Source organism: Meles meles, chromosome 8, assembly GCF_922984935.1.
Source record: "Meles meles chromosome 8, mMelMel3.1 paternal haplotype, whole genome shotgun sequence".
Lineage (NCBI taxonomy): Eukaryota > Metazoa > Chordata > Mammalia > Carnivora > Mustelidae > Meles > Meles meles.
Window position 1 is genome coordinate 46021717 of NC_060073.1, and position 23060 is coordinate 46044776.

At 37.3% G+C, this 23060-nt stretch overlaps 1 protein-coding gene across 9 annotated transcripts in view; it reads left to right on the top strand.

Moving 5' to 3' along the window:
* SOX6 (SRY-box transcription factor 6) overlaps window positions 1-23060 on the top strand; it is a 645777-nt gene that overhangs the window by 506568 nt on the left and 116149 nt on the right. For 6 of the 9 annotated variants that reach the window (XM_046016041.1, XM_046016039.1, XM_046016042.1 and 3 more), the window contains 3 exons: window positions 6212-6335; window positions 18657-18736; window positions 20209-20331. In XM_046016041.1, the coding sequence (XP_045871997.1) occupies window positions 6212-6335; window positions 18657-18736; window positions 20209-20331 (327 nt within the window). The remainder of the gene's footprint in view (window positions 1-6211; window positions 6336-18656; window positions 18737-20208; window positions 20332-23060) is intronic. The other 3 variants (XM_046016038.1, XM_046016045.1, XM_046016047.1) reach the window with 3 other exon arrangements.

A 23060-nucleotide genomic window follows, 5' to 3' on the forward strand; every position in this document is an offset into this window, starting at 1 on the left:
TAAGGAACGATTTACTAGAAATAAGCGCTAAAATGATCTTGACTTGCTCACTGTTTTTAACTCAGTAATAGACATTAATATGCTCATGATTTTCAATACAAATACGTATTTCCCATCACCAAAAACGTTAAATAATCTTCATGAAAGAGAAAATGAGTCCCCCTGAGTGTCACTCTGTTTGCATATTAGCGCATAGCCGGGTCTCTGCCAAGTTGCTCTCTGACTGACTGCTGCAGATGCTCTTTCTCAAGTATTCTGAGTCATATCTTTAGTACAAGTCTTCAGGGACAAACAATAGCACCTGTTCCTCACAAGATATCAGGCCAGTTAGCCCATTCATGTATCTTTAATGAAGCTCTGGGGCAGATGGCAAAAAATGGCATCATCAACAACTTAGCGCAGAGAAAACAAAGGGGATAAGTGTTGAGGCAACAATGCTGTTTTACGAAGAGGAAGCGACAGAACCGAGTATTTCTCGCGCATCTGCTGCTGTCTTGATGGTCTGAAAGATGTGTGGAACACCAAGCAATTAAAATTTCTGGGCATGTGGCCTGTTTGATGAAGAATGTGTTCCCCCCCCGCCACCTCACCTTCTCCAAAAGGGTAACACTTTGGTCAGGGATTGTGGAAGTTTAAGATTGATGGACAACTGTGCTCTGGTACACGCAGTTCATTTCTTTCGTGACGCACTGACTAAGCTTCACCTATGAGGGAGTTCCTGGTTTCTTGTTACTCAGCCTGCAAGTTACTGCTGACTTGCAAAGCAGTAAAAATAATGCAGCTTCGTGCTCAGAGATGTATTTTTGGCCACATCAGATTTTCCTCTTTGTATTAAGCACATCAGTTCTACCTGTGGAATAATGAAAGGATCTTTGAATTTGTGCTAAGGGAAAGCTACGCTTTCAAGAAAAGAAGACGCTATTTGAAATTTTGATAACTTCTTGGAAAAGACATGTGGAGACTGGTCATTCTTTGATGGAATGAGGGGAATTCTATTAGTTTCTATTCTTTAGTAAAATATTTTTGGAAGTTGCTGTTTCCAATGTGACTGCCTTCCCTGGCCTGTCATCAGATGGGAAAATAGGATGATGGGAAGGAAGGGGAAAGGCAGGCTTATATTCTCCAGAGCAGGGTGGGGCTTTTCTGTATAATCACAGTTCTTTGTTTGCACTAAGCCCTGATACTCAGTGCAGTAAACTTAATTCACAACTTCCATAGAAGGAGAATATTTTAGATGCTTATGTGATTCTTGTATGGCTATCAAGCCCTCTTTTCTTATCTCTCCTCCCTTCCTTGTCCTTGCTTTCCATTCTTATACCACCCCCAATTAATTTTCTAATAAGTACAATAAATGGATATCTATGAAAGGGGGAAGTTGTTGCTTTAACATAGGCTTCCTTCTCATATTATTTGCACTGGGCCATGCTGGTCAGCTTTCTATAAAAGCTGGTAGTTGGAAGTATTCATAAACTTCCATTACCCTAGTGAGTTTTTAAGATACATAATTCTTTTAAAATAATATCACACTGGGGAAATCTGAATACGGTGGTTGGATTGTCTCAATGTCAGGCCCCCTGTTGTGATATGGTACTACAGTTTTTCAAATTATAACCACTGAGGAGAGGGGACTCATGGGATCTTTCTATATCATTTATTACAAATGCATATACATTTACAATTATATTTATAAAACTTCCAGTCAGTTGTTATTATAATGAATTATATTCCTTATCTCATTTAGGTCTGTCTAGCAAAAGATGACTTGATGGTTAATATAATATGGCACTTAAAAGTATAGACTTCGAGCCTGACAAACCTGGACTTGAACATGGCTCTATTTGGTTGGCCAAGTTACTGAGCCTCTCACAATTTTGTCCTCATTAGGTGAATGAGGAGAATAATAGTAAATACTTCATAGACTTTTGACGATTACATGAGACATATCGTGTAAATCACTTTCTCAGTGCTTGATATATAGGAAATACTGGAAAATATTGGTGGCTGTGATGAAGAGGATGATTATCATCACCATCATCATCACTATTATTACGTCTGTAATTAGAGTTACAAGAGGAGCACTTCATCATCTTCCCTTGGCCTAGATTCTAATTGCTACTGGGTATCTGGGCTTGTCCTTAATAAGGGGCACTTTGATTTTTCACATCCTTGTTTTAGTTAAAATAAGTTAAGGGCAATTTTATCAATCAGAGCTAAATGATCACTGCTAATAGACGTATTATAATAAGTTATTGAAACTGAAGACAGTAGATTTGTGATCAAAATTTTCTGAGTACAAAATAAGAGAGAAGAAGGAACAAATGGAAACTCTCTGTACTCCAACAATACAACTCTGAAATAGAAAGTTGTTTTTGGCTGCAGACTCCCAAAGAGCATGTGTGTTCTCTTTTCTATCAATGAAATCCATCTGATGTAGGGGGGGAAAGCACTGGTCAGAGTAATGAGCAGTTCTGGACTGCAGATCCAGCCCTGTCATAGGCACTGGGATCTCAGGCCACGTCTTTTGGTTTCTCTAGCTACCTGTTTCCCTAGGTGTAAATTGTGAGGTTTGAATTAGATTAGTGGTTCTCAGAGAGTGGTCCCTGGATCAGCAGCACCAAGTTTACCTGGGTACTGGCCAGGAAAGTACCCTCTCAGATCCCACCTAGATCTACTGGTTTAGAGGCTCTGAGGGTAGGGCCTGCCAGTCTTTGTTTTAACAAGCCCTCTGGCAGAACTGGATACACACTAAAGTTTGAGAGTCACTGCCCTGGATTAAATGTTAGTCTAAATATTAGATTGTTGGACCCAGCTCCCAGAGTTTCTGATTCATAGATCTGGGGTGGGTCTGAAAATTTGCTTTTATGACATTCTCCATCCTTGCTGATGTCACTGGTCATGTTCTACCCTTTGAAAACTACTAGGCTAGATCAACTCTAAGCTCTGTTTCAACTCTGATTTTATCCTCGCTATTGCTTTCATAATGTCTTCTGTCCCCCTTCTTATTTACTTTATCCCGTAACTTATTGAAACCGCCTCTGAATTCATGTTTAGCATTGAAAATTTCTAACATCCTACTTTGTAGAGTGTGATGAATGGAAAAGAACTTCCCTAAATTCTTACAACTGATGTTAATATGAAACACCTATAGCTCTTCATCATTGAAGGTGACCCTAGATGGTTCACTTAGTTATCTCATGCTCATAGCCAGTTACAAAAGAAATATCTTCAGACACCAAAGTTCAGGAATCAAGATCTGATGCTTCATTGTCATTGATCCCTTTATGTTATCTCATGATCTGAAGAGCTTGGGCATCATTGTAGAAGTAAAATTATGTTTTCATCCCAAGATTCTATGTAATGAATAATAGTAAAGTTCCCAAATTCCATCTTCACATGATCCTTGTAATCTTATCTCTTCTTTTCCATGGTTTTCTAGATACGTGGGATGGGATAATGCTCTGTGAGGCCTGGTTTCTGCTAAAAACATGATAAGTCTCTGCCTGTCAAACTGAATGATTTAGCTGGTTCATGTTTTCTTTTTCAAAGTAGAGTTATGGGGAAGAGCCACTATTTCTTGCTCTCTTTTTTTTTCTTTTCAGTAATGTGATTATTTTCTAGAACGGCATATGCAAACTGTTGTAAGAAAAAAGCAAGGCTCTAACATTTCCTGAGTTCCTCCTCTTTCTTTGCCAGTCACTGTGCCACAAGTGTTACTTCTTGGTCTGTTTAATCCTCACAATAACCGCATAAGGTAGTATCATTAGCTTTTACATGAAGCAATAGGCTCAGACTACAGAAAGGTTAAGTAACTGTTCATGATCACACGGCCAAGGAAATGGCAGTGTATAGATTTAAGCTCCGAGATGTTTGACAGCAAAGCCTTTGTAGACATGGTAGATTCTGGACAAATGTGTGATGAACGAATGAATAAAGGAATGACTACATCATATTATCTTCCTAATGCTGAGTTTGAAAAACAACAGAATCATAAAGTGGAACAGACTCTGGAGGTCATTACCTAGTCAGGGTTTTAGTTATGCTTACCCTCTGAAGTATCTCCACCCTCCGGGTACACAGCCTTTCCTCGACCACCTCCGGGGACCTCTTTAATCAGAGTGCTTGCTGAATAACTCATTTTTAGAAAGTTCTTCTTTACATTTAGCTCCCCTAAAATCTTTTGCTTCTGAGTCTTGTTCTGCCCTTGTTAACCGCTCAGACTTAATCTGCTTCTTTTGCCGCATAAGATAACCTTGTATCTTCTCTCTTCCAAGCTAAATCGCCCCCATTTTTTCAGCTACTTCTCAAGATCCATAGCACGGAAGAATAACTTAATAATTGTTCATTAAAAAGAAGGAAAGAATAAATAAATATGATGCTTAGACTTCTCACTTTCTTGTTCGCCTTTAGAGCATGAGGCATCTGTGCTGTTCTAGGTCCATGCTAGAAACCATATTTCTAGAAGTAAATGAAATGATTTCCTTTGATCTACTCTTGCACTGAACAGCAGTCACCTACAAGAAAGACTGTTTTATTTTCTGACATAGAACAGTGCCCTCCTCTTTGACATCTAGGGTTTGCATCAGGTCACAGCAAGCTGGAGTTGAACAGCAAACCTAGTGCTTTTCTTCAGGGTTAAAGGCAAGACCCGGGCACGAGGGGATCAGCCCCAATTTACGCAGGCTAAGTTTGTACTCTCACGTACAAAACTCGGGCTTACCTCAGCTAAAATGGTAGAAATAGCTGCCCAAAGCTAGTTTCTTTCACGCCCCACTGGCAAGGTAGTAATTGCACAAAGACCTTTTTATTATAAGTTGATTTTCCTGAGAAATGAATTCAGAAAAATACTGTAAAGTGTTTATTTTTTGCTTGCCCTTTATTAACCCACATCTTAGGGCTTTCCCTAGAGAAAAACTGTTGGTAAATGAAACCTCTTAGACCCACACAGAAGCATTTTTGCACCATGTCCCTGGCTGTGGAAGGAACAGGGACAGGACAAGGCAAGTTGGCGCTATTTAAACAGGGTCATCGGCCAGTATACGGAATTTTGCCTAAAGAGAAATTTTAAGAATTTAAACGGGGGAAGGGTTTGGGGTTGGTAGAATTATTGGTAAATGTTTATATCTTAAACAGGATATAAGGCAGTTTTTTGTTTGTTTGTTTTTGTTTTTTTTTTTTATGAGCAAAGAGCCCAAAGACCCAGTTTGAACTTAAAAATCACTTCTGTTAGGATATCCTAGTTTTGATCTTTAAAGAACAAAAGTCCTGTAGTTCAGCCTATAAAATCATGCACTAAAAGCCAGGACAAAACCTTCCGGTGATGCTCTCCTGGAATCAGGGTAGCGTGCATCGAGTAAAAAAGGGAGAGCTAGGGAATTAAAATGTGATTTCACAGGCATGATTTTGTCATAGCTCTTATTTTCTTTATCTAGAATACAAATACTGATATAGAGTGAAGATTTTCTATTTTGCATTTCTGTGCTCTTTGATACATTTATTGAGGTCAAATGAAATTTGATATAGTAGGATTTATTATGAAATGCTCTCTGAATACAACTCCGTAATTACTGAGCCACATGGTAGTACATAAAGCTGTAAAACCGCTAAGCCAGACAAGCAATTTATATGTTACATCAAGGTGTGTATGGCAAAGAATATTAGTTTAATTGGGAGCCAAGATGTAGTAGCCCTAAATCTGAGGAGCTATATGTTTAACATAATGCAGTAAGGCTTTGAAATAAGACACCTAAACTGGGGAGATACCGCTTTGGGAATATATAACAATTAGACATTATTTTCTGACCAAGGATACTAAATCCTGTTTCCCAAATAAAGGGCAGAATGCAAAGCAGGTGAAAGGGCAAAGCGTTTCAATATTGCACAGTGTACGAAGCAAACTTATTTCTTCCGGTTGTTTTGTTTAAAAAAAAAAAAAAGGAAAAGGAACAGAGTCAAGAGAAAAATAAAGCATTCACCAGGATTTGGTGGAAGCAGGGATGAGGCAAATTCGCAATGAGGTTGTGTCCTTGGAGTGCTAATGGGATCTAAGAACAGGGACTTGGTAACTTTCGCCTGCGTTTTCTCAGGGAGCAGATCTGGAATGAAGTCGGAAGTGGGTGGCTGTTTGGGTACCAGCACAGCGGCAGGAGTGAAAAACAAATACTTCTTGGCACACATTTGCTCTCTGTCTGATCATAGGCTCTCTTCTGTTTAGCAGGTTCAGGGTCACATGCCTCCGCTCATGATCCCAATTTTTCCACATGACCAGCGGACCCTGGCAGCAGCTGCTGCCGCCCAGCAGGGCTTCCTCTTCCCCCCTGGAATAACATACAAACCAGGTAAGTAGAGAGGAATTTAACATTCTTTTGGAAATGCTCAGATCCCCATGTTTTTGCTTAGTAGTCACAACAAACACAGGAGCATACAAAGGAACTATGAATAAAAACGATCATAAAAGCTGATTTTCACGTAAAATTCGAATTGGGACGTTAATTGGGAAGGGGGCACATTCAGAAACTCATTGGTTGCTAAAAACTTTTGTATTCTCTTTTTTCACTTGGTTTGTTCTGAATTCACAGATAGAATGCTACTTTCCCTGGGGACCACAGGTTTTTGTCAGCTGGCTCTCATACCTTCACTGTCAATAACTGTCTTTGGTTAAAGACACTTTCTTCCTCCTCCTGGGAGCTTTCGTGCTCTGGGACACTAGTCATACAAACTATCAAATGTTACTGTTGTTTGTTGTCTGGTTTCTCCTGGAAGAAAAGTTAAAACAGGACTGATTTAATTAGCTCACTGCTAATAGGTAAGCAACCTTTGGATTTGAGTGTAAATAATGAAGCATTCAGTAGTATTTTTCTCATTCATCTTTGAACCTCAGAAACAGGTCATATAACCTTGCAGTGAAATATGTTTTGAGATGATTTAGCAAATGTTATGATTTTTCTTTATTCCTCTGAGTTTACTGGACTCCTGGGGAATTCAATTAGGGACGTAATGGTTTGAAGTTTCTTTCAGAGCCTCCTTGTAAACAGGGCTTTAAATGTTTAAAGATATGTTGCCAAAGGAATCCAATGTAAGAAGATAGTCAAATAAATAAAGTCAACCTTAATTTCATTTGTGCATTCTTTGTAAGTGACCTCAGCTCAGAAGTAGTGACCTTGTTCTACTCATTAATAATTTCCGTGTCAAGTTCTTTTTAACATATTAACCTGATTATATTAACCACCAAATCCGAGTGCAACAAATCTGAATGCAGCAGTTTCGTGTAGAGGGTTTATGAAGTGAACAAAGGCCTTTTAATGTGCTTAAAGTAATAATAAAATCTAAATCACTTTACTGAAATCCTCAGTAAGGAAGCTTACTAAGTAGCATGAAAACAAACCTAGTGAATTTTAACATCTATTTTAATTGCTCATTGCTATCAGTTACTCTTTTGCATTTGCTAGATGTCCACCTTTCTTGTGAGAAAAGGTAGGATGCCTGTCAGAACTCACAGGTTTCAAGAAATAGAGATATAAAGGAATTGGCTCATTTTAAGGACTAACTTTGAAAATTCTTCAGATGCGAATTAGTCAGGTCTGGTTTTACCAAACATTTTGGGATACCTGAAAAGAAGAAAATTTTATTGTTTAGCCTGTCAGATTTTGATTTTTCTAGAGCAGGATTTTTAGAGCAAGGTATACTCCCTATAAAATTGGTACCCATGTTAAGGATAGGAGTATATTTTGTCAGAGACCGTGTTTCTGTCAGTGCAGTGGTTCAGTCCTTCCCTGATCTCTCTAAGCAGTTCTGAACTATTTCTCCATCTTGACTTCCTCTGGAACATTGATGTAAGCTCAATTTACTTATTTACCCTGAATCTGAGTTGTCATCCCTCTACCAGTCTTAGAAACTTTTTCTTTCTTTTTTTTTTTTTTTAGTATTTTATTTATTTGACAGAGAGAAATCACAACTAGGCAGAGAGGCAGGCAGAGAGAGAGGAGGAAGCAGGCTCCCTGCAGAGCAGAGAGCCCGATGTGGGGCTCCATCCCAGGACCCTGGGATCATGACATGAGCTGAAGGCAGAGGCCTTAACCCACTAAGTCACCCAGGCACCCCTTAGAAACTTTTTCATCTGTAGAAACTCTTTCTTTAATTTCAGTGCTTCTAACATTTAAAATGCTTCACATTTAAAAATCAGGGATGAGCCTTATTTTCTACTGGACATAACAGTGACATTGTTGACCTGTTACCTAATTTTGTTAAAACAATAATGCCATTTTTCATGGGGGGATGTATTGTTATATAGTTAATGAATTCGGACCACTTTTAAAAGAATTCTTCTCACATGGCACTGATGAGACCATAGTAAGTACCGAAGGAGAATATGGAGATTGGGACAGTGGTGCCCATAAGTGTGACCTCTGTCAGACAGCATATGTGCAGCAGACAGTCGTGTTCAGGGATAGCAGGATTATGTGTGATTATGGCGGCTAAAACCTGTTGGTTCAAGCATGACAAGGATTTGGGCACGTAGGACAATTTTGAATCTCAAGCAAGGCTGATAAAATAAGTTATTTTCTGGTGGCCCCTAAGTTACATCAGAGGATTTTACTAAGCAGAATTCTAAATTCTTAATATTTTGGCTGATCCAGGTTTTACAGTATATCCAAATTATATTTTAAAAGATTAAAATTATTTGTTCTTATGCAATTATTAGGGAAATTACATACTTGGGTGACTTAATCTATGTGGTGTTTCTGTCCTTCACATAAACTGGGGGAGTAGAATCGTGTTGGACTGGAGTCTGGACTAGGAAAATTTTTTGCTCCAAACTGATCTGTGATAATTTCATTTGAAATACATGCGAAACAATGATTAAATTTTTAGAAGAGAGTAGTTCTGTCACATATAAAAGATGTGAAGTGGTGGCATAACCTTATATTTTGGTCCCCTGGACAAGAGGATGAGCAATCACAATTTTGTTCTTTATAAATTACAAAATAAATGGCTCTCTTCGCTCTTTTCCACCTTCCCATAACCTGAAACAATCCCATAGTGTTTGTGTCTTCAGCTGATTGAATAATTGTCATGATTGCTAGAAAGCACGGGCTATCTGAGGGTGATGTTCATGTCAAAGTTGACTGTTTGTTATTAGGACAGTCTAACAAATATACTTAGGGCTATGGCCCTTCTTCCCTTCAGATAATTTTACACATTGCTCTGGGCATATGAGGGTCCTGGTGTGCAGTGAACACCAAACTCCCACTTTGGTGGGTTGCTGAGAAGCCATATGACCTAGGGATTGTGCAGTTTCAGGGGGACTGTCTATCAGATTAATATCTGTAGACATAGCTTTATAGCTTTATTGAGTTTTAACTCTTTTTTTTTTAACTGATTCTGTAATTAGACACATCATTATAGGCAGGGCCCAGAACATACACCACAGAATTTTGGTTGCTTAGTCCTCTTTCAGATCATGAAACAGAGATGCAGCAATCCAGGGCAAGAAAAATGTGTTTAAGCACCTATGTTTGAAGAAATTAAAAGAGTAAGCCTCTTTCATAGCTGGCAGTGTGTATGTAAAACAGGATTGAATTGGCTATAAAATAAATATAATGGATAACCTCCTTCATGTGCCAGGGATGGTGCAGCTGACCCATGGACTGTGTATAGTTCGGATTTTTTAAAATTGCTGCTGGAGTAGTCCCCTTGGCTTCCTTGGGGATTCTGGGAATAGGATCTCTGCCTGCCCCTGGCTTTCCACCCACTTGTTATTATAATATAATAGCTAAAGCCTCCTGAATAAGTTGCTCTGTGCCAAACACTGTGCTAAATATTTTACATGGATTATTTTATGTAATTCTTACTTGAACATGTCATTTAGCCTTGCTGAGCCTCACATATTTGTCATCTAAAAAATATGCCTACTGCTCGGTGTGAGTGTGAAGATTAAATTTGTTACAATATATGTAAGTTCTTTGAAAATTCTAAGGCACTAGGTTTGGGGTAAAGTCTGACTGTGAAACTATAAATTTAACAATATTAAACTACATCCTTATCCATTAGAAATGTCCAAAAACTGAGCATTGGACTGAGATATATTATCCCTCTGCCTGAAAACAAAAATAATTTTACAAGTATACCTAGTGCTTCTTTTATAAAAAATTCTGGTGAAATATACATAACATAATACCCAATATTTTAACTATTTATAGAAGTGCAATTCAGTGACATTAATACATTTGCAATGTTGTGTAAGCATCACTACTATTTATACCCAAAACTTTTAATCATCTATAATGGAAACTTTGTGTCCATTAAATGATAATTCTCCCTATCCCCTAATAACCTCTATTCTACTATCTTTCTCTATGAATTTGCCTATTCTTGTATTCTTGAAATATTCTTGAAATATTCTTGATATTTCATGTAAGTGAAAGTAAGATCATACGTTACTTGTTTTTCTATGTCTAGCATATTTCACTAAGCATAATGTTTTCAAGTTCCATCCATATTGCAATATATCCAAAATTCATTCTTTTTATGGCTGAATAATATCCCCTTGTGTATGTATGTCAATATCTATATATATGTATGTGTGTGTCTATATCTATATAATATATAATATATTATGTGGATAGACAGTTTGTTTATCCATTCATCTGCTGATAGACACCTGGGTTGTTTCCACATTTTGGTTATTATGAATAACCAAATGCTGCTGTGAACATTGATATACAAATATCCGTTTGAGTCCTTGCTTTCAGTACTTTAGGATATTTGTGTAGGAGCAGAATTGTTAGGTCATATGGTAGCTGTGTTTAACTTTCAGAGAAATTGCCAAACTGTTTTCTACAGAGGTTCTGCCTTTTATCCTCCCACCAGTAATCTAAGTGTTCCAGTCTCCTCACATCCTCACCAATACTTGTTACTTTCCAACTTCTTCAAAGAAATTATAGCCATCCTGGTAGATGTGAAGTGGTATCTCATTGTGGTTTTGATTTTCATTTCCCTAATGATTAATCATTTTGAGCATCTTTTCATGTGCTTATTGGAAATTTGTATATATTTCTTGGAAAAAGTACTTTGCACAGTGTTTTTTTATTATTATGTTCAGTTTTTAATTAAGCTGTTTTTTGTTATTGAGTTTCAAGAGTTCTTTATATATTCTAGATATTAATCCCTTATCAGATATATGATTTGCAAATATTTCCTTCTGTTCTTAGGTTGCCTTTTCACTTACTCGATAGTGTCTTTTGATGCACAAAAGTTTTTAATTTTGAAGCCCTCCAATTTATATTTTTTCTTTTGGCTTGTGCTTTTGTTCTTTTGTTATTCTATCCATGCAATTGTTGCCAAATACAAAGATTTACTCCTGTGTTTTCTTCTTAGAGTTTTATAGTGTTAGTACTTAAGTTTAGGTCTTTGATTCATTTAGTTAATTTTTGTATGTTATTTATTCTTTTGCATGTGCATATCCAGTTTTCCCAGCACCAGTTGTTGAAAAGGTATTCTCTCCTCATTGAATATTCCTGGCTCCCTTGCCCAAAGTCAATCTACTGTATATGTAAGAGCTTATTTCTGGGCCCTCTATTCTGTTGCTTTGGTCTGTATATCCGTTCTTATGCTAATACCAAACTGTTTTAATTACTAAAACTTTGTAGTAAATTTTGAAGTCAGGCATTATAAGTCTTCCAAATTTATTCTTTTCAAGATTGTTTTGGCTATTGGGGACCCTTGCAGTTCAATGTAAGTTTGAGGATTGGGTTTTTCATTTTTGTGATAAAGACTTTTGGAATCTTGATAGATATTTCACTGAATCTGTTGATTTCTTTGGATAGTATAACACTTAACAATGTTAAGTCTTCCTGTTGATGAACATTTCCAATTATTTAGGTCTTATAAATTTTTTTTCAGCAATGTTATGTAGCTTTCAGTGTACAAGTCTTTCACCTCTTTGGCTAGATTTATTCCTAAGTATGTAATTTTTTTAGATGCTATTATAAATAGAAATGCTTTCTTAATTTTCTTTTGGAGTACTCATTGCTGGTATATAGAAAAACAAATGATTTGTGTGTATTAATTTTACTAGATTACCAGCTTTTGCTAAATTTGTTCATTAGCTCTAGTAGCTTTCTTGTGGATTCCTTGGAATTTTCTATATGTAGGATCATGTGATATGCAAATATAGAGAGAGTTTTACCTTTTGCTTGCCAATTTTGATTCCTTTTGCCCTCCCTTCCTTTACTTCTCTCTCTTCCTCTCTCCTTCTTTCTTTCTTTTTGTCTTTCTCTCTCTCTCCCCTTCCTTCTACTCTCTCCCTTCCCTTCCCTTCCCTTCCTTTTCCTTCTTCTTTCTTGTCTAATAGTGCTGGCTTGAACTTCCAGTATAATGTCGTATAGCTGCAGTGAAAGCAGGCATCATTATCTCATTCCTGATCTCTGAGAGAAAGCTTTCCAGTCTTTTACCATCAATATGATGTTAACTGTGGACTTTTCATAAATATCCTTTATCATATTAAGGACTTCCCCTCTATTCCTAAATTTCTAAGAGTTTTTATCCTAAAAGGGTTTTGGATTTTGTCAAATGCCCTTTCTGCATCAATTGAGATGATTATGTGGTTTTTTTCCCCTTTGCTCTATTAATGTGATGTATTACATTGATCTTTTTGTGTGTGTTTGAGCCACCTTTGCATTCCTGGGATAAATTCTGCTTTGTCATGGTGAATAATCCTTTTAATATGCTGTTGGATTCAATATACTAATATTTTGTTGAGGGTTTTACATCTATATTCATAAAAGATGTTGATCTGTAATTTTCTTTCCTGTGATGGGTTTTTCTAACTTTGCTATCAAGGTAATATTGACCTCATTATTTTGTAGTTAGGAAGTATTTCCTCTCCAATTTTTTTGAAAGTTTTGGGAAGAATTAGCATTAATTTTTTAATTAATGTATTTTTTTAAGAGATGGGGGAGGGAGAGTATCTTGGGCTCTATCTCACAACCCTGAGATTATGACCTGAGTTGAAATCAGGAGTCAGATGTTTAACTGACTGAGCCACCCAAGTGCCCCTAGTGTTAATTTGTCTTAAGTGTTCAGGAGAACTTATTGGCAAAACCATCTGCTCCAGGACTTTTCTTTGTTGAGAAGTTTTGTTTGCTGATCCAATCTCTTTACTTGTTACAGGTCTATTGAAATTTTCTATTTCTTCTCAAGCCAGTTTAGGTAATTTATGTGTTTTAAGAATTTGTCCATTTTTCTAGATAGTGTAATTTTTTTGGTATAAATCGTTACTCAGTGGTTCTTTTGAATTCCTTTGATTCAGTTAGCATTTACATTTACCGAGTAGCATTTATTTGCATCTATATGTAGGGGGTGTACATATGTGTGCATATGTATATGTAAATATATATGTGTACATATATATCCTTATTTAATATTCTTTACAGCTCTAAGAGATAGGTGACGTTATATCTATTTTGATAAAGGAAAAAGAAGTTGATTAAATTTTCTAAGCTTTCCCATCTAGAAATTAGTGGAGATAGAATTCAGACTGAAGTTCTCTGATTTGATATTTTATACCCTTGCTGACATGGTTTAAGTGTGTATGATATTAAGAAAATCTAGTTCTTTATTGCTGTGGAAAATATGTGATTTATATGTATGGATTCATCCAAGGTGGATTCATCTTGTAATGCTAGCTATTTCTACCTCTTCCAGAATATATAAAGCTGAGGTTTATAACCACTGTTACTGGAATACTTGAATAATTAAATTTATCTACTTGAAATCAAGGCAGTTTTTCTGAGGTTCTTTAGACTAGTAATTTTATTTTTAAATAAGAGTTTTGAGGTCCAGGAAGAAAATATGCACAGCCACATAAACTACCTAGTTTTCTGGAGATTTTAACTATGTCCTTCATCACATACAAAAGCTATATCATTAATGAGCTATGTTAAGGCATGAACTTTGAGTTAATGTTTTTTGATTTCTTATAATGGATGGATTTATTTTTTTTAAGATTTGTTTATTAATTTGACAGAGAGAGAGAGAGATATAGCATGAGTGGGCAGCGGGAGGGGGAGAGAGAATCCCAAGCAGACCCCGTGCTGAGCACAGAACCCAACATGGGGCTCTATTTCATGATCCTGAGATCATGACCTGAGTGGAAATCAAGAGTCGGACACTTAACAGACTGTGCCACCCAGTTGCCCTGTAATGGATGGATTTATATCAGTTTTTCCACATTCACTTATTTAGTTGCTTTTTTGATAAATACCAGGAATTTCCATATGATTAGGCAACAGTGTGGATGTATCTATGAAATAAATGAAGAAAATAAGATTGATCCTTGATTCTTATCTTCTTTAAGGGTATGAAAAACAATGCAAATGCTCTTAGAGAATGCCCTGGGATCAAGGCTTTTCTCATCATTGATCATCTTTTCCTGGATGAATAGAGAAATTTATTTTTTTTAATTTCTTAAATATTTTATTTATTTGTCAGAGAGAGAGAGAACACAAACGGGGAATAGCAGGCAGAGGGAGAAGTAGACTCCCTGCTGAGCAAGGAGCCCAATGCAGGACTCAATCCCTCCAGATTGCAGGACTCTGGGATTATGACCTAAACTGAAGGCTGATGCTTAACTGACTGAGCCACCCAGCCGTCCCTAGAGGAGAAATTTAGCAAGAGAAGTAACAGATGGTGATCTCAGCAATATATACTTTAATCCTTGCCAGGGTTTTTTGTTTGTTTGTTTGTTTTTTAGATTTTATTTATTTATTTGACAGACAGAGATCACAAGTAGGCAAAGAAGCAGGCAGAGAGAGAGAGGAGGAAGCCAGCTCCCTGCCAGGCAGAGAGCCTGATGCGGGGCTCAATCCCAGGACCCTGGGATCATGACCTGAGCTGAAGGCAGAGGCTTTAACCCACTGAGCCACCCAGGTGCCCCACCAGGGTTTTGTTTTGTTTTTTTTATTTGTCCAATCGTCCCCAGAACAAATTGAAAGTTGAATTTTATTTTTAGGATTCTAAATGTGTCATTCATTACCTGCTAACTTTTTCTGCAGTGTGATGCCTCATAAAGATAAATTCAGATTGATTATGACATTGTTTCAGGATATAGACAGATTGTAACATTTTGCTATTCTCCATGCAGACATCCAGGCAAGAAGCAAAGTGGCAGTCCAAGTCTGTACTGGTGGTTGTGAATGAAATATTTCTATATTGTAGCAAGAATGTGGATAACTTATAAAAGTGGGGTCTACCCATAAATTGTTTGGCAACTCAGATAATTTACCATTATCCTGTGATGCCACCACACAATAATCTGTGAGATAGTTAGGGATATGTAGTGTATTATGATTCCATTTTAGAGGGTAGAAAATGAAGTGTGAGATTTTGAACCAGTTACTGAAAAGTCATTGAATCCTGTTTCCTAGGTTAATGTATTTTTATTTCTCTACTCCTTCCAGCCTCTCTAAATGATTTCCTCAGTAGGTTAATTCTGAAGTTATATCCTAGGAGATTACAATCCAGTCCCTTGTCTTTCTGAAGAATCAAAGGAAATGGACAGATTTTTACCCATGAGATTTTTTTACTTTTTAATGAAAATGAAATTGATATTTGAACTGCAGACACTAGGGGTATTCCGGCAGGAGGTAGCCTGAGTCTAATGGGTCCTAGGTTCTTAGTACAAGTTCCTCCTTCTCCTGTGTTTAAGTTTAGTAAGTTCTGGCTACTTTTCACTTTTCTTGAAAATGAGAAGTTACTTCTCTCATTCAGAGACTCTTGCTGTAGAGCTGTTTCGGTTCCAAAGGAAGGTTACCTATTGTGACAAGTGAAACTAATGTCAGGCAAATTTTCCATTGGTTTTAAATCCTGTTTTGTATTTGTTTTATAATCTTCAATTAAAAATAGTCAGTTGGAAAATCTAGAAGGCTGGAAAGATGAATTTACAGAATGGGCATTATTTCCCAAATTATCTTTTGGAGGTTGTCTTTTTATACTAGAAGTAGCAAGGGCCAGATTACAGTAGTGCCTAAAGCCAACCTGTTCCAACAGGCTTCATCTTCCTTTGTACAAATTTAGAAAGAATGGATCCTCACGTAAGCATTTCAAATCCAGAGACAAATTTGAAAAAAATTGCTACAACATGTTGACTGATTTCTTGCCAAGTCAGCCACTGAGAACTTGTACTTGACCAACTCTTACAAAGACAAAATTAAAGGGGAGGGGGGTGAAGCACATAACTTTGTTATTAAAAAAATTAAAACTCGCAATACCTGAAATCTGCCTCCCTCTTAACATTTTTCTGTGCTGCTTTTAACCCCATTCTTTTCTTCACTCTACTCTTCCTCTCCTGCCTTTCCCTTCTCCCTTTCTTCTATTCATTCTCTGTAATATACGCTGTTGCTCTAATGTATTCATTTTTGAGTATTGATTCAGTGATATGTTCTGAAGAAACAGCTTTCAAAAGATTGTATTCCGATACACAGATTCTAACCAGCAGAAAGGTTAAGAACATTTAAAAAATATGCATGTCAGCAGTGGAAAGAAAGCTGTTTGTAGCCAGCAGGTGAGCTGGAGAGTACTACCGGGTGTGGTAGAGATAGTAATAAATTAACTGGCAAGCCAAAAACTATAAAAAAAAAAATCAGCCATTTCATAGCATAGAAGCATGACAGCTATGAAAAAAGGAGTGCCCCAGGGAATTCTTTTAGAGTTTGATTTTTTTAAATATGTTTGACATGAAAAATGTTTTAGTACAAATAAAGCAACTGGTATTAAACTTACAGGGAGGGGGGTTGTGGTTTAGAGTTAGTATGAATAATGCATGATATTTAAAGAAAGAACAGCTCTAAAATGTTCCGGGAGGCAGTCCATGTTGATGGTTGGAATGGTGATTTTTTCCCCCTATTTTTGAAGCACCATTAATTCAGTATCGTTTGTGATTTTTTTTAACCTGATAAGATATCAACCAAAGACATACTATTTGACTTGGATTAGGGTATTCTTTCTTCAGATAATTTAGTTTAAATATCAAGAAGATCAGCTGAATTATTTAAGCATAAAGCAACAGTCATTTACTATAAAAAATAATTTGGCCTACTTATCCTTTTTAAAAAGCTCATGTAGCCCTGCAAACCGAAATCAACCTCATGGAAGGGGAAAAACAAGATCAGATATTTTGAACATTACTCCATAGGAGACCAGCACAATCTAGTGTTAGTGAATGCATTGTCGCAGTGCTCCATATGCAATCAGAAGCCAATTGTTACTGGACTGTGTACAAGCACACACTGTGCTCAATGGTCTGATGAGGTATTATGGATATGATGCAAAGAGACTGTGTCGATTAGAAGCCAACAATTTGTTAAAAGTGAAAGCAACTTAACATTTACATTGGGCCAGCTGAGGCGCCCTTGGTGTGGCAAGCCGGGATGAGCTCCAAGGAACTGGGGGGCACCATGGAGGCTCCAGGTATTAATGTCCGTGCAGAAAAAAAAAAAAAGAGAGATTTTACTGCTTTCCAATTGACTACCTTTATTGCTGTGATTCTTTCTACACTGTCTCTTCATTATTACATCCAGCTTTCAGTGTGGAAAAGTTCATGCAAAACAGCATGATTATTATAAATGTCAAAAATGTGTGGAGGAACAGCCTATTAAAATATAGCCTAGAGATAGTACATAACACTGACTTTAAATAAGTAGCTGCAGCCAAAGTGATACTCCATTAAATCACTGATATTGTGTAATTTATCCACGTGTATTAATTTTGATTTCCGTCACCACTATCACAATATGTTCCTCATGACTTTCTCTTGGTTCTTCATGTCGCCGCACACAGCCTGTGTTCTCGGGTCAGAGAAGGTTCTCCGTTCCCGTGTTTCGTCGTGGTATGGAGGCAGACGTGAGGATAGAGCATTGATCTCTGCTGAAGCATGTGTGTCAGTCTCTATCAGACGTTTAATGCAGCAGATATCCCGTATAATATGTGTGGCTGTTGAACCAAATCATTCAAAGAATAAGTGGGAAGCACCTCGTGTGCCTGATTCTCTACTAGGTTCTACCAGAAGTTAATCCAGAAAACTATGGTTTCCACTCTGGCGGAGATACCAGGCATTTCACAGAATGTTGGCGGATAAGATTAGCTTCCTTCTCGCCCCTATCAAATTGAAGAGGTTGCATTTTTAAAATTTTTTCTTTGTTTTTTATAAAAGAAAGTTTAGGGTTATGGACAGTCAATAGCTCATAATCTTTTTTGGACTCTAATACTCTGCCTACCAAGCCAAAACATTTTTGTTGTTCCAACATAAAAACCTTAATACTTTCTCAGTGAACTGAGTGTCAGCCTGGCTTTAAGATATTTTTTTTACTCTTAAAAAAAATGATGTATTACAAGATTTGTAATGGAGTGAACATGCTTGAATTGCACATTTAATTTTTTTAACATCACATTCATGTTTTGCCAGTTTGCCTACCAGCTATCTGTTAACAAAAAGTTCCAAGGCAGCACTGCAAGTCTATGCCCAACTAAGCCTTTTGTTTCTGCAGATGTTTGGGCTTAGAGCAATGTTGTAAAGCTAAGGCAATCCAAGGACCATGTTTGTACTTGTCTTCTGCGATTCCCTGTGCATTGTCTAAACCTGTATGCATTGTTCTTTCCGACAGGTGATAACTACCCTGTACAGTTCATTTCATCAACAATGGCAGCTGCTGCTACTTCTGGACTCAGCCCTTTACAGCTCCAGGTAAGTGCCAGAAGAAAAAAATGTGGGATACCAGCCAGTTCTTTAGTGGAAAACTGCTAACCAGCTGTATGCTAAATAATGGCCTGAATGTTAAGTAATTTTTAAGCATAGCCTAGAAGGATTAACACCTTGTGTACTTACCATACTGATAATAGAAGAGAAAACTGTCAATTTCAGTATTTTTAAAGGAAAAATGATAGTATGACTTAATACTCTATATTTTCTGTCGGGTGAGTTATTGGTTTTACATTTTTATTGCTGACTGCTACTATTGGATGTGATAGCTTTTTCCTTATCGGTTTTCCATCCATGTCTTCATTTATGTTCAGATGATCTTTTACACATAAACATCAAAATAAAAACAATGTTGGGCATTTTCCTTCTTGCAGCTTATAGACTAGGAGTTGTTATCACTAAATTACCTTAACTGTTTGGTAAAATGTCAATATATTGTTCTGGAATATATGTACCCTCAATCTCATCTTTAGCTTCATGCCATGCCAAAAGTCCAGGCATGGCATCCCACCACATTCTGGATTAGGGTTCTGTACTTACGATGTGAAAATGGGGGAGAAAGTGTTTTGGAGGCTGGATAAAAAAATCATTTGTACTTTATCTTCTTCATGGTAAAGTGAGAGGTTTATAATAGGACCAGGTGATCTTTATATCCTTCTAGCACTGCCATTTTAATGGGAAATTTACTTTTAATATGAATTTGTATTTTAACAAAAACAGAAAGATAATATCATTAAAATAATGGTTAAATCTTCAGTATTCAAACAGTTAGAAAATACGTGATAGTGAAGGACTTGAATTTCAACACAGTGGGAAGTTTAAAGATAGTCTTTTATTCTTACAATTTACTATGATTATTTTTGAGTTTTCTTACAAGGGGATAGCATCTGGCTAGGCATTTTTTTTTCTTCTTCTTTGCTATTCCCTCTATGGCTTGAATATAAGAAATGTGCAAATATTTTACCATGAAAAAACATCATTGTGAGTCTTTTCAATTGGGTCTGCAAATAAATAAGTTTTGCAATACTCTGGGTTTTTGTTATAAGCCTCATCCAGAAAGCTGGGACAATGTTACCCACTATAGACTGCCGAACAGAGCTAGACATTTGCCTAACAGGAGCAGCAACCCTGCCTCTCTTCCAAAACTTCACCTTCCCCACTGCTAACACTGGAACTCACTGCAGTTGGAAAAATCTAAAAGAAACCTCCCTTATAATAAACCTAATCTGTGTCTCCTTTTCCATATTGCTATGCTAGGCAGAAGTATGAAACCAGTACCATTGCTTGATCCTATAACCAGGTTTCTGTGAAAGACAGTGTCTGGGTGCTCAGCCTTCTACTTTCTATTCTTTGGTGTGGTCAGTACCCTGGATTTAGAAACATATGTTCTGTTTCATGAGTTCTGACAGTATGTTTTGTCTTTTTTTTTTTTTTTTTCTGAATATGCTATTAAACAGAAGGGTCATGTCTCCCACCCACAAATTAACCCAAGGCTAAAGGGCCTAAGTGACCGTTTTGGCAGGAGTTTGGACACCTTTGAACATGGTGGTGGCCACTCTTACAACCACAAACAGATTGAGGTATGAATGCTTCTGTTGGTGCTTCATTGGGTGGGGAACTGGATTGTTCAGTCATATTCCAGGCTTTTTTTTTTTTTTTTTTTTCTTAAAGTGGCAAACACTCTACCTGAACACTAAAATGTGACCTTTCCCTTCTCATTCCTGAGGCGGCTCATTTTTGCTCCTTTTCTTTCGTAGAAGGCAGCAAGCCTCAAGCCAATGCCCCTAATGACTTAGGTTGTTTAATGTTGTATATTGAGGCAAATTCTTTACAAGGAACCATCTTAAGAACCATCCTTTTCCCTTACTCTTTTTCTCTTTTTGTATATAGTGCTGTACATAATGTCTATAAGCACCTTAAACATTTTTAAAAAGATCTCATTTGTCCATATAACAACCCTGCAAAGTTGATAAATATAATTCTGCTTATATAGGCAAAACACTGGAGGTTCAGAGAGACCAAGGATGCACAATATTCCTGGATTCAGAATTAGTACCCAGGATTTCTAACTGTCTGATTCAGGTTTCTGAATTTTGTTTTCTCTGGCTGAGGTAGGGCCCAGTGCCTGGGCCTGACTGGTTGCTTGTTGCCGTGTGAATGTCTATAGTATCCCTTTCATATTTAAAGTCCAGTAAAGCTCTTTGTTGTTTTTGTGGAATATTCTTACCACTTGGGAGAAGATAGCTTTCCTGGCTCTTTTGAAAACCAAGCCCTTTTCTTCTATAGGGGTCTAGTCCTCATCTCTCTAATTTCATGCTTGATTTCTCTCTCATATCACTGGAGTCCCTCTCCAGGACTATTAGCTACTGAAGGGCTGCCAGCTATCTGCTGAATCACCAAAAAAAAAAAAAAAAAAAGAGAGAGAGAGAGAAAGAAAAGAAAAAAAAAAAATGGAGACAGGCTACCTCAGACTGAAACACAATTTAACTTTCTGGGTTAGATTTAATACTAAACGTTATGTTCAAACCTAGGATGGGAAACTCAACTCGAAAGAAAGAAAGGAAAGATAGGAAGAAAGAAAAGAAAAGAAAAAAAGAAAGAATTATTATATCAAGCAAAGCTGTATATTCATTCATATCCTATTGGCTTGGCAATCTATACATATCAAATACTGTATAATCAATAGAGTATCCCTCTGATATTATTTCCTACACTGCTTTTGAACCTATATTTTTGAAAAATAATAGAGAAAACTCAGTTCTAAGAAGAAGAAAGAGGACAAGATCAAAAGCCAGCTTGGAAGTTGCCTAAGGAAGAGTTCCAGAGCTTGCTGCTTGCCTCCCTCTTTCCCTGTCACTTTGATATGAGTTATACAGGGGCTTCCCACCCAGACATGACCAGGCATATACTGTCAGAGTATCTACTGTCTTCTAGACAGCAAGAAGGGATTTCTTTTGTAAGGCTTTCTTTTGGCTGCAGAGAAGGTACTGTATTTCTGGACATTCTGAAGATCTGCCATGCCTAGGATTGCTAAAATGTAGAGATAACTGCATGCGAGGGACAAGACTTTCTGTGTGATGCCAGTTAGCTTCCCCACTCAGGACAGATAGTTTGTTTAATGTTTAAGTGCTTGGACGAATGTGAAAGCAGGTGGTCTTGGCTCAGACCCAAGACTTCCTCTCTCAGACTTTTATTTTCTCTTGACGTGTTGAGATCTCTCCCATCCACCTTTCCCCATCAGCAATTTTCTACCCAATCACTTCTTTGACTAATTTTTCTTGTACCTTGACTTCCCTTCCTGCCACCATCACGGAGCCCTGATGCTGCCAAATCTGGCTTCTGTTGGGTTTCTGGAAAGTCTGATGTCATCTCTGGGAGTGCCAGATCTGCGTCGTTCCGTAGCAGTGCTGCTGATCTAGAAGCACAGCATATGCCCCACATCTGTCACTCACAGTAGGAGAAAAAGAGAGCCAGTTAGTGAGGGACTCCTCAGATTTTGCAGTTTAAGATTAGGCCCATTTGAAAGTTTCCTGGGTTTTTGTTAATTCTTCCTGTTTTCTTGCTTTCATTTTTTTTTTTTTTGCATCTTTTTTTCCTGCAAGTCAGGAAACCTTTGCTCTGTTTGCTTACATGGTACACTGCTTAGAAAAGACCTTGACCTTGTTTGAAAGGCAGCTTTCCCAAACTTTCCTGGTATGAACATCCCATGTTCATGGGGACGTCCATGAAAAGCACAGTAGACATGCATGTCTGAGCTACTACAGACAGAGAAAAATTAATAATATCTTGCTTTATCAATTTTAAAATATGCTCTCTTTTCTAATTATTCCCTCCTTTGACAAGCTAAAATGTCACAGCTCTGTTAGCAGTCATGATCATGGTAGACAATTGACTCTACGGAAGCATTACAATTATGTTAACTGGTTTTACTTCTCAACAGAAATTCTTAGGAAGAAAAGCCCACAAGATGTACATGCCGCCATCCCCCTACCTCACCACCTTCATCTACGCCCAGCAACATTGCTCAGAACTGGTCCTCTTTACCTGATCTTACAGTTCATTTGTTTCTCGAAGGTTGTGATTTCTAACATTAATGAGCCTAGATAAATCTTAACAGCATTAATAGTTCTACCTTGAAAGCCTGAGATTTTGTTATCAAGTAGGGAAAAAAGTTATATAAAGAGCAAAGACCCTTCTTATGTTAATGTACTCCAGTTCTTTCTTTCTTTAAAATAAGCAAGATACAGGAAAGCCTTGTTGCTCTGTGCTGATCTAAGGCATGGTTTTCTCTGCCTCAGGGGCACAATAT